Genomic DNA, 19,301 nt, shown 5'->3' on the forward strand with positions numbered 1-19,301 from the left:
GGAGGTTACAAATTGAACAGTTTATTTTTTCTTTAACAAACTCTTACAGCTCTCTCCCTGGAGCCCCACTCCATCCCCGAACTGGAAGGAAGGAGGGGAGCAAGCCGACAAGCAGAGACCACCCGAGGCCCCGGCCGCTCACCGCGGACACCGTGCCGCGCCTCGACCCTGCCTGTCGTGGTAGGTGACGCCCAGCGAGGCCGCTGGCTTCTCAGAAGCCAGGCTTTTCAGTTAGTGCATTAATGTCTTATTACAGTGGAATGAAGGGGCGCACCAAGGAGCCCTGTCAGCTACGGGAAAAGGGACAGAACAGCCTCTACACAGAGCGGCGGTCAGTCAGGGAGCCTTACACTTCGGCCTCGTCACTGCCCGCCAGGTGCGTCTGGAGAGTCTGGACCCCACGTGCGCGTCTCCTGAGACAGGGTTAGTGTTTGAGAGGCCGGAAGCACTCGCCAAAGTCCAACTTAAAACACGACTGCTTCAATACAAATTAGCACATAATTCGCGAGCCACCAATTTCAGACGCACACACAGAGACCAGAGTTTCTAGTGGTGGTGTCGACACTGTGTGGAAGGAGGGAGGACAGAGGAAGGAAGAGCAGGGCCGTTCGTTCCACTCGCGGTCAGGCTCTGTGGGAGAGCAGCACGGCTGGAGCAACGTTCACTCGATTCCTTAAGCCGGCGGTGCGGGCCGCGACCTGGTCCCCATTTGCCATTTCCTTTCCATCCCTTACATTTAAGAGCTATTTTAATAGCATCAGTGGTAAAAAGGCTGATGAAAAACTGTGAAATCAAGAAGATAACCGTACTTAGCAAGAGAGTCGCTATGAAGCATCACTGAGGTATAAGAAAGTTAAAGAATTTATTTTATCTTCTCAGGAATTCCTGCTTCCGACTGAGTTAGCTTGAGAAAGTGAATCACCCCGGTGTCCTAAGTCACTCAGCTCAGTAACACAGACGCGACGTATCTGTCATAAATACCACTCACATCTTTTAAATGTGATAGCCCAGCTATGCCGCATTAAGAAGACTCTTGGTTCACAATTTCTTTTTTTCCCATTTTAATCAAGGCTCCTCCGGACTGTCCCCTCAGCCCTTTCCAGGCTTGGCTGCCATGACCCTGCCTCCCCATCAGGCTCCCAGAAGGAAGAGGCCCCGGCGGGAATGTTCTGACCACAGACAGCACGGGCCGGACCCCACCTCATGCTGCCCCCTCTCCAGCGGCACCCGACCTCAGAGGATGCCCCGTCGGTCTCCTCATCCCGGAAAGGGAGGTAACACTTCAGAACCAGTTCTAACTCAGACCAAAGGGGAAACGTGCCGTTTGGGGACCAGAAAGCAGACTCCTGTTTATGTCACGGCGTGAGCCTGGCCAGCCCATCGCTGTGAGCCGAGCTGTCAGAGCCTGGGCGGCTACAGATACCAAAGGAGTCACCTGAACAGCCTGAGAGAGAGAGTGGGGCGGGTGTACTTTAGAGGGCAGGTGTGCAGGGATGCGCCACGTGCCACGTCACCCACGCCTGCAGTTAATGCAGAACTAGCCGATTTCTGTATAAAGATGGTGGCGGGGCTCGAGGGTGTCGGCCGGTTGGCATCTGTGGCGCGGCCAGGTCCGTGCCAGCCCGGGGGGACGCGCCACGGAGCCGGGTGACAAGCGCACTCGCCTGGCCTGCGGTGGAGCGCCCCCTTTGCTCGTGACAAAGCAGGGCCCTGAGTCCGTGTCCGCACCGGGCAGAAAGCAGGAAACGGGCCAGGACCTGCAGCAGGAGCGTGGAGGCCCTGTGCTATCTGAAGCTCCCGACGTGGATGGAGAGAGAAGCTTCTGGTCCACGGGGGCGGGCGGGCGTCTCTGCACCAGAGGGGACGTCGCCGCTCCGCACACGAAGGGCTTCCTGGCTGCGGGGACACAGAGGCCGTCACGGGGTCACATCCCAGACGCCAAGGGCCCCACCCGGTCGAGGAGCGACTCCACACCTCATTCCAACCTTCAGGGTCAAGTCAGGGCGGGCCGCAGAGACGCACTTGACAGTCTGGGCAGCATTTCTGCACTGCTCCCTCAGGGGCCTCCGTGTACCCCTCCCCGGGGCGCATTCCCACGCCCTCCCCACAGAGCGGTTCAGCCTCGGGCCTTTTCCCAGCTGCTGAGGGAAGGTGTCTCAGAGCAGCGCAGTCTTTCCTGCTTCACCTTCCCAATCCAAGCGTGACCTTCACAGATGCTCACGTCTGAAACGCCAGCTCTGTACATGGTTACAGGGTCACACACCTGGGGGACACCGCCTCCACCCCGGCCCTCGCTTCCCTGTCCTGCAGGCCAGGCGGAGGGCATGTCTTCTTGCTGCCGTCACAACGCCTGACACTTGGTACCCAAGCTATGGAAGGTGGGAGGAGAGGAAGGCTGAGGTGAGCAGGGGCTGGCCCAGGCAGGCAGAGAGGAGAGGCCACCAAGCCAGAAGCAGTTAGAACGGGGACAGGACACGAGACCTCAGGAGACTGGAAGTGGGGACAGATTAGGACGGCCACCCGCACCCCTGGTGTGGCCTGCGGGGGGATGACTATGTGGACCACGGTGGTGGAAGCCAGGTCCAGGCACATGGAGTTGGAAGTTATCAGCATTGGTGGAAGGTTCCAGTAGATTCTGATAGGTGTACGTGGTCTGGAGGCCAGGAGAGAGCTGGGCTGTGTACAGAAGAGGAAGGAGCGAGCCCACCCAAGGTGAAGTGGCTCGGGCAGAGCAGAGGGGAAGATGGACGGACGGGGAGGGAGCTCCCTCCAAGGGGAGGGTCGTTTGGGCTAGCAGCCTGGCTGACTGCCTGGAGGGGTCGGAGGGGGTGGAGCGCGATGGGAGGCGACAGCGGCAGCAGGGTCAGGACGCGCGAATCCGGGACACGCAAGGGCGGGTGTCTGAAGGAAGAGACCCAGGGAGGGCGGAGGCCGCGTGTGCGGAGATGGGAGGCCGACTGAAGGAACAGGGCCCCGGAGGAGGGAGAACGCGACCCGGAGCTCGGGGAAGGGCCTCCTCCTCGCAGCGAGCTGCGCCCAGGTTTCTCCTGCACGGTCCCCAGGAAGCCACTCTAGGAGGTGATGGAGAGAAGGTGGGCAAGTGCAGGCAGGGAGGAGGGTTCCGCTGTTTCTTTCCACGCCTCAGTCAGGAGCTTTCCAGCGAGAGCAGTGGAATCTGTCACGCAGGCGAGGACCCTCACTTACCTTTTCTTTTTCCCCAGAGCGAACTCTTTCTGTTTTTCTCTTCCAATGTCATCTCTGACTGTACTGAAATCATCATCATCTTCAACCAGGAGATTCTGCATTTCAAAATAATTAATGAGCCATGTTTTCAGACATCTTTTTAGTCTACGTTTAAGAGAGATGGGTGTAAAACAATCACCTAAATTGACAAAAGGGGATATCCAAATTTACATAAACCAGATTAGTAACTGATACGAAACATTCTAGCTCTTGATGAAAACAAAGTGAGCCTAGTGAGGCGGGGTTACTGTTTACTGCTCCCCGAGTGAGTGGGCAAGGGGCCCCGAGAGAGCCGAGGCCCAGGCACAGGCTGCCTACCGGCCTGCGACCCTGCCTTCTGCGTCCCCTGCGCCTCCCCAGCTGCGCCCTGAGCTTCTGGGCTTCCTGGCATCTCCCCGGAGCCACCCCGGTGCTTTACAAGGAGCAGGCGCTCCCTCAGCCTTCCCGGGACTCACAGTCGGTCAGAGACTGTGATTCACCGTAGACCCCACTGCTCCCACAGGCCGGTCTCCGTCAGCATCCACCAGCCAAAACGCTAACCCTGAGAACACGTGCCCGGGAGGAAAGTGTATCACAACACGGCAATTCTGAGGCCTGCCAGACCCCCGCGTTAGGGACCCCAGGGTTACTGGCCGTGTTCCCAAGTGCGGATCTGGGAGAGTTAATGCTGATTACGGGGGTGGTGGCCCTTCTGCGTCTGACATGTCAGCTGAAGGGCTGCAGGAGGGCTTCGCTGCTTCTCCACTCTCAGGTGGGAAAAATGCTGTGACAAAGATGATAATCTCTATTCCAATAAATGGTGCATGATAAATAGTATAATTTTAGTTCCAATGATATATATGATGTGCTTTATAAAACTATGAAACATCACAAAATCAGAGAAAATACAGAGACCCTGGGACAGACGCCCACGTTCTCGGGAGGCAGGAGGCGGGCGTGGCGGCCCCTGTCCAAGGGCCCCCGTCACAAAACCCCCCGGCCTCCTTTTCTTCAGCTCAAGATGGCACGACTTTCTACAGTTGTTATGAGGAAGAACTGAATTAAATGTATACATGGACGGCAAATACAAAATGCTCAGTGAGAGCTACCTATTAATAGTATTAACCTTTTACCGTATTTGCTTCATTTTTAGTTTTCGAGGAAGCAGCACAGTCTGTTGATGCCCCTCCCCTCACTAGAGGTAAGTGCTCCGCGGACTTCGGTGTGATCGTTCCCATTTTTGTCTTCACTACACAGGAACGTGACTCCCAGCAATCCTCAGCATTTTACCTGGTTTTATACTTTCTACAAATGATTGTTCTGTGACTTTTTCTTTTTCAACACTAAGTAGTTGGATGTATGTTCACATTGACGTCTGTAGCTCTGGTGTATCTGTTGTATCTGCTGTGTTCTCTACCACCATATCAATACTTCTTTTTCCCATTTTATGTATTCCCTTGCTAAGGGTAATTTTGGTTCTTTCCAATCTATGCTATTACAAATCAAAGAGCCCTTCAATGCACATTTCTGTACATCTCCCCATACGCATGGGTGTTTCTAGGATTTATATCTGAAGTAGAATTACCTGGCTGCATCATATGGGGCACCCTTACTACGGCCAGCTGCTGTCTACTTGGCCCTCTTCCTGGTGCTGCACGGGAGACCCGAGAGTCTGGCCCAGCAGCTCCCGGCTTTATTTTGCAGGTCCCTGGTTACTGGGAAGCTATCTTTTCATCTGCTTTCTGGCCATTTCGTTTTCTGGGAATTGCCGGGCGTTACCCAATAGGGGAGAGATGGGCAAAGATCATTCTTTCGTAACTGATTTGTAGAAGTACTTTACGTATTCCGGATAATAATCCTTGTTGGTCATATCCTTGTAGGTATCTTTTCCTATTTGTGGCCTGTTTTCTCATTTTGTACGGTCTCCTTTGATGAAAGGAAGGTTTTACTTTTAACGTGCAGTCGTCCCTCAGTATTCACAGGGGACTGGTTCCAGGAGTTGCCACAGAAACCAAACTCCTGGGGTGCTCAAGTCCAGAGCGGGCCTCCGTATCTGAGGTTCCACACCTGTGGATTCAACCAACTGTAGATCACGTAGTGTACTGTATGTATTTATTGAAAAAAAATCTGCATGTAACTGGACCCACGCAGTTCAAACCCATGTTGTTCAAGGGTCAAATGTATTCAAATTTATTGCTCCTTTCCTTTAAGAAATCCTTCTTGAACTAAGTCATAAAAATTTTTCTTTTATCTTCTTTTCTTCTAATGGTTGAAATGCTTTTCACATTTAAGTCTTCATGCTGATTGTTATATAGGTATATGAGCAGAGGTGGATACAGATTTTATTGGGCCCGAAGCTTACACAAATTTGGCGACCCTCTTTATGAAAATGAAATAAAAATTATGACCGTAACTACTGAATAATCCATTTGTAATGTTGCCCTCAAATACCTGTCAAGTTTCCCTATATGGGTGATTCTGTTTTGAGGCTCTATTTCAATTCTTCCCCTGCCCCTAAGCTAAATGGTCACCACAGATGTGTAATCAGTCTGAATTCTTGGTACGGCAATACGCTGATCTTGTTCTTTAAAAATATCTTAGCTCTCTGGCCCTTTGCTCTTCCACATGAATTTATTCACTTTAATCTAATCTACATGGTTTGTCACTGGGGTAGATGTGGGGAAAACTGATATTTTTACTGTCGTGAGGCTTCCCTTCCAAGAACATGATATGATTCTGTATCTAACTGAAGCATTAATGCCTCTCACTATTTTTGTAATACTCTCCAAAAAGGGTTTATAAGTCTTTCTGTTGGGTGTATCCCCAGGTACCCTGTAATTTTACGTACGTTGATCTTACAACCTTTTGAACTCTCTTAAACAGAGATGATGCTTTGACTGTAGAAAAACTAAGAACAGTTCTGTATTTTCCTTTCAGAATTTCTTTTACCTGTCTTTCAATTTTTATTTGCTTTTCTTCGTTGGGTGGAAGTTCATATTACATTGGTCCCATTCTTTAGTACAATGTTTAGAACAGAAGTGGTGATTAAGGGAATACTTCTTCCTTAATATAAAAAATTATTTAAGTCAAGAATCAAATTATTAATAAATCAATAATTTAATATTAATAAATTATTAATTCTTAAATTAAGGATTTAAATCATTCACCCTTAATACAAAAAATATTATTATATGACAACAAAGTAGGTTTGTCCAAGGAATGCAAGGATGGCTCGGTGTTGAGACCATGTTTATGTAATAACACTACATTACCAGATTGAAGAAGAAAAACGATATGGCTAATTAAACAGATGCAGAAAAAGCACAGAATAAAATTTAATATTAAAAAAAATTTAATATTAAAAATCCAGTGCTCATTCATGATTTAAAAAAAAAGAACTTAGAGTAAACTAGGAATGGAAGGAAATGTCTTAACCTAATACAGGTACCTACATAAAACCTACAGCAACACACTTAGTGATAAAACTTCAGAACATTTTCATTCAAGTCAGACCCAAGATTAAGGTTTTGGTATTGAGGTTCTACTGGCCTCATAAAATGAGTTCTCTGGGGGCTTCCCTGGTGGCACAGTGGTTGAGAATCTGCCTGCCAATGCAGGGGACACGGGTTCGAGCCCTGGTCTGGGAAGATCCCACATGCCTCAGAGCAGCTGGGCCCGTGAGCCACAATTACTGAGCCTGCGCGTCTGGAGCCTGTGCTCCCCAACAGGAGAGGCCGCGATAGTGAGAGGCCCGCGCACCGCGATGAAGAGTGGCCCCCGCTTGCCGCAACTGGAGAAAGCCCTCACACAGAAACGAAGACCCAACACAGCCATAAATAAATAAATAAATAAATAAAAATTTAAAAAAAAAAAAAAAAAAAAAAGAATCCGCCTGCCAATGCTGGGGACACGGGTCCGATCCCTGGTCCGGGAAGATCCCACATGCCGCGGAGCAGCTAAGCCCGTGCGCCACACCTACTGAGCCTGTGCTCTAAAGCCCGCGAGCCACAACTACTGAGCCTGCGCGCCTAGAGCCCACGCTCCGCAACGAGAAGCCACCGCAATGAGAAGCCCGCGCACCACAACGAAGAGTAGCCCCCACTCACCACAACTAGAGAAAGCCCGCGCGCAGCAACGAAGACCCAACACAGCCAATAAATAAATAAATAAACTTTATTTATTTATTTTTTAAAAAATGAGTTGTCTGCTTTCCCTCTTTGTTCCCCCCACTTTCTGAAACAATTTATATAAAATGGGATTATCTATGCCTTGAAGATTTGATAAAATTTCTCTATAAAATTGATTCTGGTGTTTTGTCAAAGTGGTAAGTTTACTGTTAAAAACTTACCTTAATGCCAATAGTATCTCCATCTTTCAAGTGATAAGGTGCCCCCTGCAAATTATCTTGCTTTTTCTTCTTTTTCCTCTTGGTAATTTGCTGGTTCTACAGAAAAATTAAGTATCTTGAATAAAGAAAACTCAATCTCAAATTCTGACTAAATTCCCTGTCTGTGGAAAACTGCGGTTAATTATTCACTATGCCAGTGATGCCCAATTTCCCTGAGGAAGCCCCACAACTTTACCCAGCTAGGTACTGGAAGCCACTCAAACTTTTCAGGAAGGTATTTGGCAATTTCAATTTTCTCCACAGGAAGAGAATAGAAATCGGCCACTCGGTGCCTCAGGGAGCCGGCCGTCCAGCCTCGGGCAGTGTCCCACACCAAGTCCACGGGCAAGGCATATGCCCTCTTGCCAGGGAGGCGCATCTGTGTCCTCAGCAGCACATGCTGGGGGCTGCATCAGAAAACAGTCAAATGTCAGATTTGCAACGAAATGGGAAACATGCAATAACTACGGCAGGTGTGAACAGCAAAGGTTCTCCTCTGACTCTTGTTTTTTTTTTATAAGGAGAGATTTTCCCCTAAACCCTGAATGCTAGTGGGAAACCTTTACTTTGATTTCCTTCAATCCTGACCCAGAATGGAGGTGAGCTCCCATTCTGAGTCCACAGCAGAGTCCCTGGGGAGGCAGCAGGCAAGGCTGAAGGTGGAAGAAGTTCCTCAGTGGGGCACGGAGGGAAGAGGACTGGAGACAGAGCTGAAAGGGCTGGCAGGGCTATCCCGGTGATGAAAGGCAAGATGGGTTTCCCGCTACGGCGACTTCCTAGGAAATGCTGATTTCAGAACCAGAATCTGTGAAGCTGGCAGAAAACTTAGCCAGGGAGAAGAAACTGAGGGCTTATAGTTAGGAAGAGAAGATGATGGGAGTAGTTGTAAGAGCAAAGGAAACCTTTGCAGGAGATGAGCACAGATAAGAGGTCCTTGAAGGAAGAGAAAGAGGAGAAACATTCAGAAAGGTCGGAAAGAAATTTAGACGTATGGAGATTGTTTTAGATAGGACGTGAAATAAAAACTACAGATAAGAATTGGAAGGTGGAGAGGAGAAATGAAAACTTTAAGGATGGTGAGACAATGAACGATTTTAATGCTGTATTTCTATTATACTGGTGTTTTTATCTAAAGAAAGGGTAACACAATTGGAGGAAACAGGCAACGCAGGGAGAGCGAGAGCCCAGTGAATTAGGAGATTGGACTGAAAGCGGGGGACTGTGGTCAAGAAGGAATTTTTGAGAGGGTGTAGGTGTTGTTGAGGTCAGTGAGCAGAGCTGAGGTCCCAGAGCATACAAAGTGTGGTCAGTGGAGATGCAGGAGTTGCCAAGGAGGTGACAGAGTCTGGGTGAAGACCATGAGGAGCCAGGGTCCTCACTGAGGGAGGGCAAGAGTGCTCTGGAGGTCAGTCGAGGACAGAAGCACAGATGGGGAAGGGGGTCTAAGTAAGTGCACAGCACGGTCTTCAAAAGGACACTTCTCACGACAAACATGACAGAGGGTCAATTTATATTACGTAATATAATATATTCTATATTATAGAAAGAGTTCACACAAATTAGACTTTTTTCTAAGACCCCATAAAAAACAGGCGAAATATATGAAACAATTCACTCACTCACAAAATACAAATGGTTTACAAGCCTTTGAACAAATGCCCTAATCTTACTAGCAATCAAAGCATTGAAGCAAATGAGACAAGATAACCATTTTTCATTTATCAATTTAGCAAACATTTAAACAATGACAACATTCAACGATGGTTCCATGGTGAGGTGAAATAAATACTTAGAAACACAGCTTGTGGAAACATAATGGTATTAACTTACCTGGAAAGGAATTTAACAAATAAGAGGTTTAAAATGTCCATACCATTTGATCCAGAAATTCCCCTCCAGGAAACTACTCCTAGTAATACAATTTGCGTTAAGAATGCATTTTTATAAAACGGTGGGATTAAATGAAGGTCACACGGTTGAAAGAGTAGAGTTGTTATACAACAGGAGGGCAACAAGAATCATCGTGTCACATCAGGTAAAAGGAATCTTAATATTTGGTGTTACTGATAAAAATGTCTTATAAAAGAATGTCCTATAATGAAAAAAAGAATAGGTAGGTTTGAACGTGGACAACTTTGGGGTGCTTCTTTATTCCATAAATAATTATTGACTATGACAAAGGCACTGTCCTAGGTGTTGGGGATGCAGCAGTGACCAAAAAACAAAGTGTTCGCTCTCACAAAACTTACACTCTAGTAGTGGGAGACAGATAGTAACTGATAATTCAATAAGTGTATGTCAGGTGATATTAGGATGAAAAAAGTAGGACAAGGGGCAGCATGTCAGGTGTTACTATCAATCGGTTTGACAACAGACTGTCTGCAGGCACTGATAAGAGCTTGGGATGAGCATCTTGCTTATACTTCAAGATCATTATGGGTTCAACATGCATTGGGACTTACTGAAAAATTCTGTTTCTATGGAAAAATGAGTTCTAAGATCTAGACACCAGACATACAAACACATTTCTAGAACACAATCTGTTTTAAGTTGCCAGACTCCTTAGAAGCAGTGAAAAAAACACTTAAAAAACTTAACACCTTAATCGATAGTAAGGAAACTATCCATTGGGATCAGACAAGTGTATAATTTTGTATGTGTAGTAGGACATCATCTTACCCCAAGTTTTCTTCTTTCTGAAGGGGCTCTAAGCAGATCTCAGTTCTCTGTCCCAATTTATACTCCCTGATAACAAATGAAACAAAATAATATCGAATGACATATCACATAATTTTTTCAAATTTTTTTTTTTACCAATTTCAGGTATTCTTAAGTGAAATATTATACCATTTAAGAACACTCAAAATTTAAGAGACTACCATGAACAATTATACACCAAAAAATTGGACAACGTAGAAGAAATGGATAAATTCCTAGAAACACATAACCTACCAAGATTGAATCATAAAGAAACAGAAAATCTGAACAGACCAATTATGAGTAAGAAGATTGAATTGGGGGCTTCCCTGGTGGCACAGTGGTTAAGAATCCACCTGCCAATGCAGGGGACACGGGTTCAAGCCCTGGTCCAGGAAGATCCCACATGCTGCGGAGCAACTAAGCCCGTGAGCCACAACTACTGAGCCTGTGCTCTAGAGCCTGCAAGCCACAACTACTGAGCCCACGTGCTGCAACTGCTGAAGCTTGCGCACCTAGAGCCTGTGCTCTGCAACGAGAAGCCACCGCAATGAGAAGCCCGCACATTGCAACGAAGAGTAGCTCCCACTCGCCGCAGCTAGAGAAAGCCTGCGCGCAGCAACAAAGACCCAATGCAGCCAAAAATAAATAAATAAATAAATAAATAAAATTTATTAAGGAAAAAAAAAGATTGAATCAGTAATCAAAAACCTCCTAACAAAAAAAAGCTGAGGACCAGATGGCTTTACTGATGTATTCTACCAAAAGAAGAATTAATACCAATCCTTCCCAAACTCTTCCAAAAAAAAGAAACAGAACAGGTGGAACACTTCCAAACTCATTTTATGAGGCCAGCATTACCTTGATATCAAAACCAGACAAGGACATTATAAGAAAAGAAAATTAAAGGCCAATATCCTTGATGAACATAAATGCAAAAATCCTCAAAGAAATATTAGCAAACCAAATTCAACAGTACATTAAAAGGATCATACACCATGATCAAGTGGGATTTCTGCAAGGGATGCAAAGATGGTTGAACATTCGCAAATCAATTGGTGTGATACAACCATGTTAACAGAATGAAGGAAGAAAATCATAACATCTCAACAGATGCAGAAAAAGCATTTGACATTCTTTCACGTTAAAAATTCTCAACAAACTGGATATAGAGGGAATGTACCTCAGTGCAATAAAGGCCATATATGAAAAGCCCATGGCTAGTATCATACTCAATGGTGAAAAGCTGAAAGCTTTTCCTCTGAGATCAGGAATAAGACAAGGATGCCCACTCTTGCCACTCATATGCAACACATTTGTGGAAGTGCTAGCCAGAGCAATTAGACAAGAAAAAAAAAAAAAGGCATCCAGATTGGAAAGGATGAAAGGATGAAGTGAAGTTGTCTCCATCTGCAGATTACATGATGATATTTATAGAAAACTCTAATGACTCCACCAAAAATCTGTTAAAACTAATAAATGAATTCAGTAAAGTTGTGGGATACAAAATCAATATATAAAAATCAGCTGCATTTTATATACCAATAGTAAATTATCAGAAAGAGAAATTAAGAAAACAATCCCATTTCCAACAGCATCAAAAAGAATAAAATACTTCGGACTAAATTTAACCAAGGAGGTAAAAGATCTGTATACTGAAAACTATAAGACACTGATGAAAGAAATTGAAGATTCAAATAAATGGAAAGATGTTCCATCATCATGGATTGGGAGAACATTGTTAAAATGTCCATACTACCCAAAACAATCTACAAATTCAGTGCAATCCTTATCAAAATTTCAGAAGCATTTTTCAATTAGAAATAGAAAAAACAGTTCTAAAATTGGTATAGACCCACACAAAAGACCTTGAATAGCCAAAGCAATCTTTTCTTAAGAAAGAACAAAGCTGATGGCATCATGCGCCCTCATTTCAAACTATACTATAAAGGTATAGTAATCAAAACAGTATAGTACCGGCATAAACACAGATACATACACCAATGGAACACAAAAGAGGCACTTCCCTGGTGGTCCAGTGGTTAAGACTCCTCACTTTCACTGCAGGGGGCATGGGTTCGATCCCTGGTCAGGGAACTAACATCCCGCATGCCATACAGCATGGCCAAAGAAAAAAAAAAAAAGAACACAATAGAGAGCCCAGAAATAAATGCATGCATATATGGTCAATTAATTTATGACACAGGAGCCAAGAACACACAATGGGGAAAAGAGTCTCTTCAATAAATGGTGCCGGGGGGAACTGGACAGTCTCATGCGAAAGAACGAAACTAGACCCCTATCTTACACCTTATGCAAAAATCAACTTAAAATACATTAAAAGATTTGAACGTTAAGACCTGAAATTGTAAAACTCCTAGAAGAAGACAGAGGAGTAAGCTCCTTGACATCAGCCTTGGCAATGATTTTCTGGATTTGACACCAAAAGCAAAAGCAATAAAAGCAAAAAGAAACAAGTGGGACTACATCAAAATAAAAAGGTTCTGCACAGCAAAAGAAACCATCAACAAAATTAAAAGGCAACCTATGAAGCAGCAGAAAGTATCTGCAAATCTAAGGGGTTAATATTTAAAGTATATAGAGAACTCATACAACTCAATAGCAAAAAGCAAACAATCTGATTTAAAAATGGCAGAGGACGTGAACAGACTTTTTTTTTTTAAAGAAGACATACTTATGGCCAACAGGTACATGAAAAGGTACTCAACATCATTAATCATCAGGGAAATGCAAATCAAAACCACAATGAGGTATCATCTCACACCTGTTAGAATGCTTATCATCAAAAAGACAAGAGATAGCAAGTGTTTTTGAGGATGTGGAGGAAAGAGAACCCTTGTTCAGTGCTGGTGGGAATGTAAATTGGTTCAGCCACTATGGAAAAACAGTATGGAGGTTCCTCAAAAAATTAAAAATAGAACTACCATATGATCCAGCAATCCCACTTCTGGGTACCTCACCAAAGGAAATGAAAACAGGATCTCAAAGAGATTATCTGCACCCCCATGTTCATTGCAGCATTATGCACAGTAGGCAAGATATGGAAACACCTGGTGTCTGTTGACCAATGAAGGGATGAAGATGTGGTGTATGTATGTACGTGTACACACACTCATACACACACAAAGGAATATCATTCAGTCGTAAGAAAGAAGGGCATCCTGTTGTTTGAGACAACGTGGATGGCCCCTGAGGGCATTATGCTAAGTGAGATAAGACAACTGCTGTATGGTATCACTTATACGTGGAATCTAAAAAAGCTGAACTAATAGAAACAGGGGCTAGAATGGTGGTTTCCAGGGACCGGGACTGGCTGGAAAGGGGAGATGCTGGTCACAGGGTGCACACTCCCAGTCATCAGCTATAATCAACATGCTGTACATGACATCCCCAGAGCGCATTCATCTTATGACACTGAATTATATATACTTGCAAGTTGCTAGTAAGAAAGTAGATCTTAAATGTTCTCACAAAAAGGAAATGGCGATTATATGATGTGATGGAGGTTGTTCGCTAATGCTATGGTGGTAATCATTCTGCAATATATGTCTGTCAAATCAATAGGTTGTACACCTTAAATTTATACAGTGTTATATGTCAATTATATCTCAATAAAGCTGGGGGGAAAAAACAATCAAAATTTTGTCCACAGTCTCTGGACCACAGTAAAAACAGATGAAACTACATTTATACTTAATATGAGAAACTGAAGTTGTCTCAGAGTTTAATTTATGATAAAAAGTATCATCCACATGACAAATGTGGAATGACCTAGAACGGGCTGTTGAGGAGTGTTCACTGAGAACCCTACCTGAGCTGCTGATAATGGGCTCGTAAGAGCCTGCCGGGGCGCTTACTTTCCACCATCCAGGCTCTAAGGAAGGCGGGCGATGGGATGGAAAACTCCGAGAAGGAGGGCAAGGTCATGGCCTAGAAAAGAAACAGACATCTGAAAAAGCACTCTTAAAAATAGACTGCTTTAGGAAAAAAAAATGAAGCGCTACACAGTGACATTTAAGGGAAAGAGTATCTTAAGTAATGATAACATCTACCAAAAACTCCACAGGAATATCGTTTAAATGAAATTAACCCTGAGTAATTTTTGTATTCCTCTCTACTGAAATCAGCCTGAAAGATACGTGACTTTTCTGTTTCTAAATCTGAGCCAAAAGCTCCTTTTCAATGATTATGTTTTAGAAAATGAAACTTTAAAATTAATTTCTATATGACTATGACTCGAGTGGAGGCCTCTCTAATAAAAGCAAGGACTCGTCTTCAACTTCCATCTGTGCTAATATAATTCAACAAAGGTTGCTCTGCCATGGAAATAACTTCTGATTTTGAAATATTTCAGAATCTCTGGATCCAAATGCTAGACCCAAACCGCAGTACTAATTCTGCAGGGGTGGATAACTATTTATATACTTAGGCTGTAGTATATAAAATGGCCAATATTCATCCGTTTTAAATCTAGAAACAGCAATTTTGTATCTTTTAATCTAATATAAGAAAAAAAGTCTCTTTCTACTTGTTCTTATTAGAATAAGACCATTTGTTTTTTTTGAGGAGGGTATTTCAGATATTGAAGACACACAGAAGAAGTCAATCAATGACTGATATTCACCTTACATGCACCTACACTTTTTCCTTTAAGAGCAAGAAGGGATGTTCATTTTAATCCAACGAGAATAAGATGCTTCTTAAGCATTTTGTGTTGTATTCAGCCCAGCCTTTCCATTTGGACAGAACACCCTGCCTGTGAGTATTAATGTCCAGGAAAACAATACAGTATCTAGTTTAACATCCTAACATAAAGCTGATATTCTGACCTCCTGGGAAATTAACGACACAGCTTTTACTAACAACATTTAACACATGAATCACAATGACACAAAAACAATGTAAATAAAGGAGTAAAGTGAATGCTTTACAAATGTTCCAACAAATGTTTCCCTAAAAAATCAAAATGAACATAAGCTGCAAGTCACTGAGGAGATTTCAAATGAAAGCACAGCATGCCTGTCAGAGAGGGGATAAATGAAAGCCACAGGCAACTGGTAGAAACAAACCCAGGGAGCTGTCTGAGCAATATGTGTGTGTGGCCTGTTGGGTACTCACCACTGAACATGGCATATAACACATGCCCTATCAGAACAGACTGTAATTGAGGGAAAAGGAAATAGAAGAATATATTAATATCTCACTGGAAGCAGCCAGACCACCACTAAGGTACGCTGCAGGAAGAAGGCTGACCTGAGACTTTAGCTCCCCCAAGGTAGCATCTTCTGAGATTTCAACGTCTCCCAAGTAGCGGAGGGAAACTTCTGCATGCGCGTCACTGGGAGCATCTACAAAGCACAGAGCAAGATGTTTGACAGGAGCTTTAGACGTACTTAGTTCTTATTTCTGAAATACAGGCCACGTTTTGATACTGCAAACGGGTTTAGTACAATTCCATCCAAGCAACTCAGAATCTGAATTCCTCGAGTCAGCCCCTCGGGACTTCACGGGGAGGAAGCAGGGCCCAATAGGTGGGCAGCCAGGGAGGATGCTGTGGGCACAGCACCAGCTCTTCTCACTAGAATGGCTTTGGGGAATTTAACACTTGTGCTGTCTACCTGGAATGCGCTTTCCCACACCCTCTCCCTCCTCAAAGAGGACTCTGCTGGTCAGGCACTCCGCCCTGCTCTCATCTTTGATTTAACCTGCTTCTCTCTCGTAACACTTGTCGCAACTTGTTACTCTTTTGTCTGTTTTCTTATGTGTGTGTATACATGTGTTTTTTACATATATATATATATATATATTTTTTTTTTTTTTTTTTTTTTTTTTTTTTTTACCTAATCTATCTCCCCTACAGAACATGATTTTCAAGAGAGAACAGGTCATCTATCTTGTGTGTCTCTCCAGTGCCAGGAATGGTGAGTGCCACACAATAAATGTCCAATAAATGTTTATTGACTGAAAGAATTCTTGACAATAGGAAGGCCTTTCTACATTTGCTTTAAAAAGGGGAAAACAAAATGCTCTCTCATATAAAACTCTGGATATAAAAGTTGAGAACTAAATTTGAAATCAGTAATTTGACTCATTTTTGCTTTAGTTAAATGTCTTTGCTTACTGCTGGGCACACTGCTAATACATAATAGGAAATTAATTATAAGTAAATTAAGTTAAAAAGCTCTCTTCATGAGCGGTTCTTCTTGTGTCTTAAGGATGCTGTAAGCTGGTACTACCTGAAAGACACTTCTAGGAAATTCTCAGAAATAAAAACATTTGCCATATGTTGTGATACAGAAGGACTACCAAAAAAATGAACTGTTTTCTTTACTTTCACGGAGAAACACACTGCTTTTTAAGTTGTAATTATTATTCTATCACAAAATCATTTTTAGAATTGTTTAACATGTCTAATATAAGTCAAACAAAAAATAACTTAATGCCAATTTCATAGCTAATTCAACATGAAGTCTTTTATTGCTCTTGTATAATCCTAACTTCAAAAAGTAAGGAGATCATTTATGTTAGTTTCAGTACCGAATTTTAAAAGATAAAAAGAAATATAAGTATATAATACTTCAAGGCATTAAAAAAGCTAAATTAAGCACGATAAAAGGAAAAAAATATAAAAACTTGGTCCTACTCAAAATATATTCTCTTTATCTACAGTTACAAAGGAGATTAACTTGTATCTCCTTATAATGAAGTGGAACCCCACTTTTTACAATGGCAATTCAAACTCCCTGCCTTTGCTCCTCATGACGTGTGTGCTGAATTCTGCCTGTGGAGAAGAAACTTAGACAGAGTGAAATAATATGTTTATCCCCTGTCTGTGAGTCTTCTCAGAAGTCAGCAAGTTGGAACGCCCTTGAAGGAGCTCCTGGGTGGCGGCAGCAGAAAGAACAGGAGCTGCGTGGGGTCCGGACTCCAGCCTCTCCGCCCCTTGGGGCCGCAGTGAAGTCACTGGAAGCGACTGAAGCTTCAATGTCTTAGTCTGTTACAGTAACTGGGGCCTCTATTCCTATGGCCATGAGGCGCTTAAGAGGTGATATTATGTAACAATTCCTTGAAAAAATGTAATATATTGCTATAATAATAACAATAATAAAAATAACAGATGGCAAATGAAAGGTAAAGCCAAAAAAAAAGATGGTATTTTATAGAGGTTACAAACGACTGTATAAAAATAGTATGGTATTATTATTATACTATGAATTATGGAATAGATTTTGATTTTCAACCTTATATTTAAAACATACATATTTCAGTTGCCTCTCAGCAGAAGCAATCGTTTTACTTTTCTTTATGACACGCTGGCTGCTGTAGTTCCGCTGCGCTCTCACCTTGGATGGAATCAGCTCTCCAGACGCCGCCCTGAGAAAAGGTACAGTCTGTCTGGTCCTGATGACTCTTCCAGCAATGCAAGGGACCCCGTGGCTGGTACCACCAGATGGGCACCTTCAGGAAACCCTGAGGAATGGAGATTTCCAACTGCTGTGATGCACACAGATTAAGTCAACTTCTACTTCCACAGAAAGAAACTTTTTTGTTTTTTTGGCCATGCCAAGCATCTTGTGGGATCTTAGTTCCCTGACCAGGGATAGAACCTGTGCCCTCGGCAGTGAAAGCAATAAGTCCTAACCACTGGACCACCAGGGAATTCCCAGAAAGAAACATCTTGATACAGAAAATGTTCCTGAATTTATTTTTCCTTAAGATGTATGTATTAACTGTCATGTATTATACTTGTTTACTGTTTTTACAATCAAAGTTTAAAATCATAAAAATCAGTCTTTAGGATGACTGGGACCAATGTTCTATATCTTCTTTTTTTAAATTTCATTGCACTGGGTCTTAGTTGTGGCTCGCTGGCTCCTTAGTTGCGGCTCCAGGGCTCCTTAGCTGTGGCATGCAAACTCTTAGTTGCAGCATGCATGTGGGATCTAGTTCCCTGACCGGGGATCAAACCCGGGCCCCCTGCACTGGGAGCGCGGAGTCTTATCCAATGTGCCACCAGGGAAGTCCCTGTTCTATATCTTAGTAGCTACGGTAAGTGAAAAGTATAAACAAACTAACAAAACATTTGACAGAACAAACTATATAAATGTTTTCAGGCATTGTAAGAGCACCATAGCACAATGCACCAGTTACATGCAGTTTTTATTTATAAAAGTTTCTAAAGGAACATTACAGAGATCCAACAACCTATTGATCTAAGGTGCATTCCTGTATACCAACTACATGAAATAAACTCATCTCCTTAAACACATTCTGTAATTTCAGTTTTACTAATTTAACTGGTTCTTCCCCACCCCTTTTTTGAGTGGGTAAAGAACTTGAATAGATTTACTAAATGAAAGATCAGTTGCTATTACAGTGCTCAATTTCCAACAACAGAAGATGAGAATGTGAAAAAAAAACATGTATTTTAAATATGTATTTCAAGAAATGCATATTAAAATGAGAATATTTTTCTGTTTATCAAATTGGTGAAGATTAATAAATACTCAACTTCCATGCAGTAAATAAATAAATGTAAATCAGAGCAAAAAACTCCATTTTTTTCACCTGTCAAAAACCAGAAAGTCTAATAATATTCTACGTTGGTGAAACTGTGAGTAAAGCTGAACTCCTGTCAGTTGGTTCCAGGAGTGTAAGCTGCTGCAAAGTTTCTGGACGGTAAGTGGGTGCTGCCAAAATTTACAGTGCCCCAGCCCTCTGACCCAGCCATTCCACGGTCAGGAGTTCCCGTCTGATACACTAGCGCGTGCACGCAGAGACAGTCACTGTACGTCGTTTATGGTAGCAAAAACCATGGAACACTCTCAGGGTCCCTCTTTAGAAGTATGGTTATATTACGGTAGGCCATTACTTTTGACAAAGCAATTTCAATTCTAGGAATATCCTGTAGATACATATGGGCAAAATGGCAAATAAACGATATTTTTGGCAATGTTATTTGTATCAACAAAAG

The 19,301-nt window shown here is 43.2% G+C and overlaps 1 protein-coding gene across 9 annotated transcripts in view; it reads right to left on the bottom strand.

The window, feature by feature from the left end:
• The window catches only part of USP40 (ubiquitin specific peptidase 40), a 93,932-nt gene continuing 74,631 nt past the window's right edge, over nucleotides 1-19,301 (bottom strand). For all 9 annotated transcript variants that reach the window (XM_059928963.1, XM_059928968.1, XM_059928966.1 and 6 more), the window contains 8 exons: nucleotides 17,671-17,797; nucleotides 15,581-15,675; nucleotides 14,139-14,257; nucleotides 10,289-10,354; nucleotides 7,806-8,016; nucleotides 7,571-7,666; nucleotides 3,205-3,299; nucleotides 1-1,896 (listed from right to left, as the gene is read on the bottom strand). In XM_059928963.1, the coding sequence (XP_059784946.1) occupies nucleotides 1,785-1,896; nucleotides 3,205-3,299; nucleotides 7,571-7,666; nucleotides 7,806-8,016; nucleotides 10,289-10,354; nucleotides 14,139-14,257; nucleotides 15,581-15,675; nucleotides 17,671-17,797 (921 nt within the window). In that variant the 3' untranslated portion in view covers nucleotides 1-1,784. The remainder of the gene's footprint in view (nucleotides 1,897-3,204; nucleotides 3,300-7,570; nucleotides 7,667-7,805; nucleotides 8,017-10,288; nucleotides 10,355-14,138; nucleotides 14,258-15,580; nucleotides 15,676-17,670; nucleotides 17,798-19,301) is intronic.

The sequence above is a fragment of the Balaenoptera ricei genome, chromosome 7 (assembly GCF_028023285.1).
Source record: "Balaenoptera ricei isolate mBalRic1 chromosome 7, mBalRic1.hap2, whole genome shotgun sequence".
NCBI classification, from domain to species: Eukaryota; Metazoa; Chordata; class Mammalia; order Artiodactyla; family Balaenopteridae; genus Balaenoptera; species Balaenoptera ricei.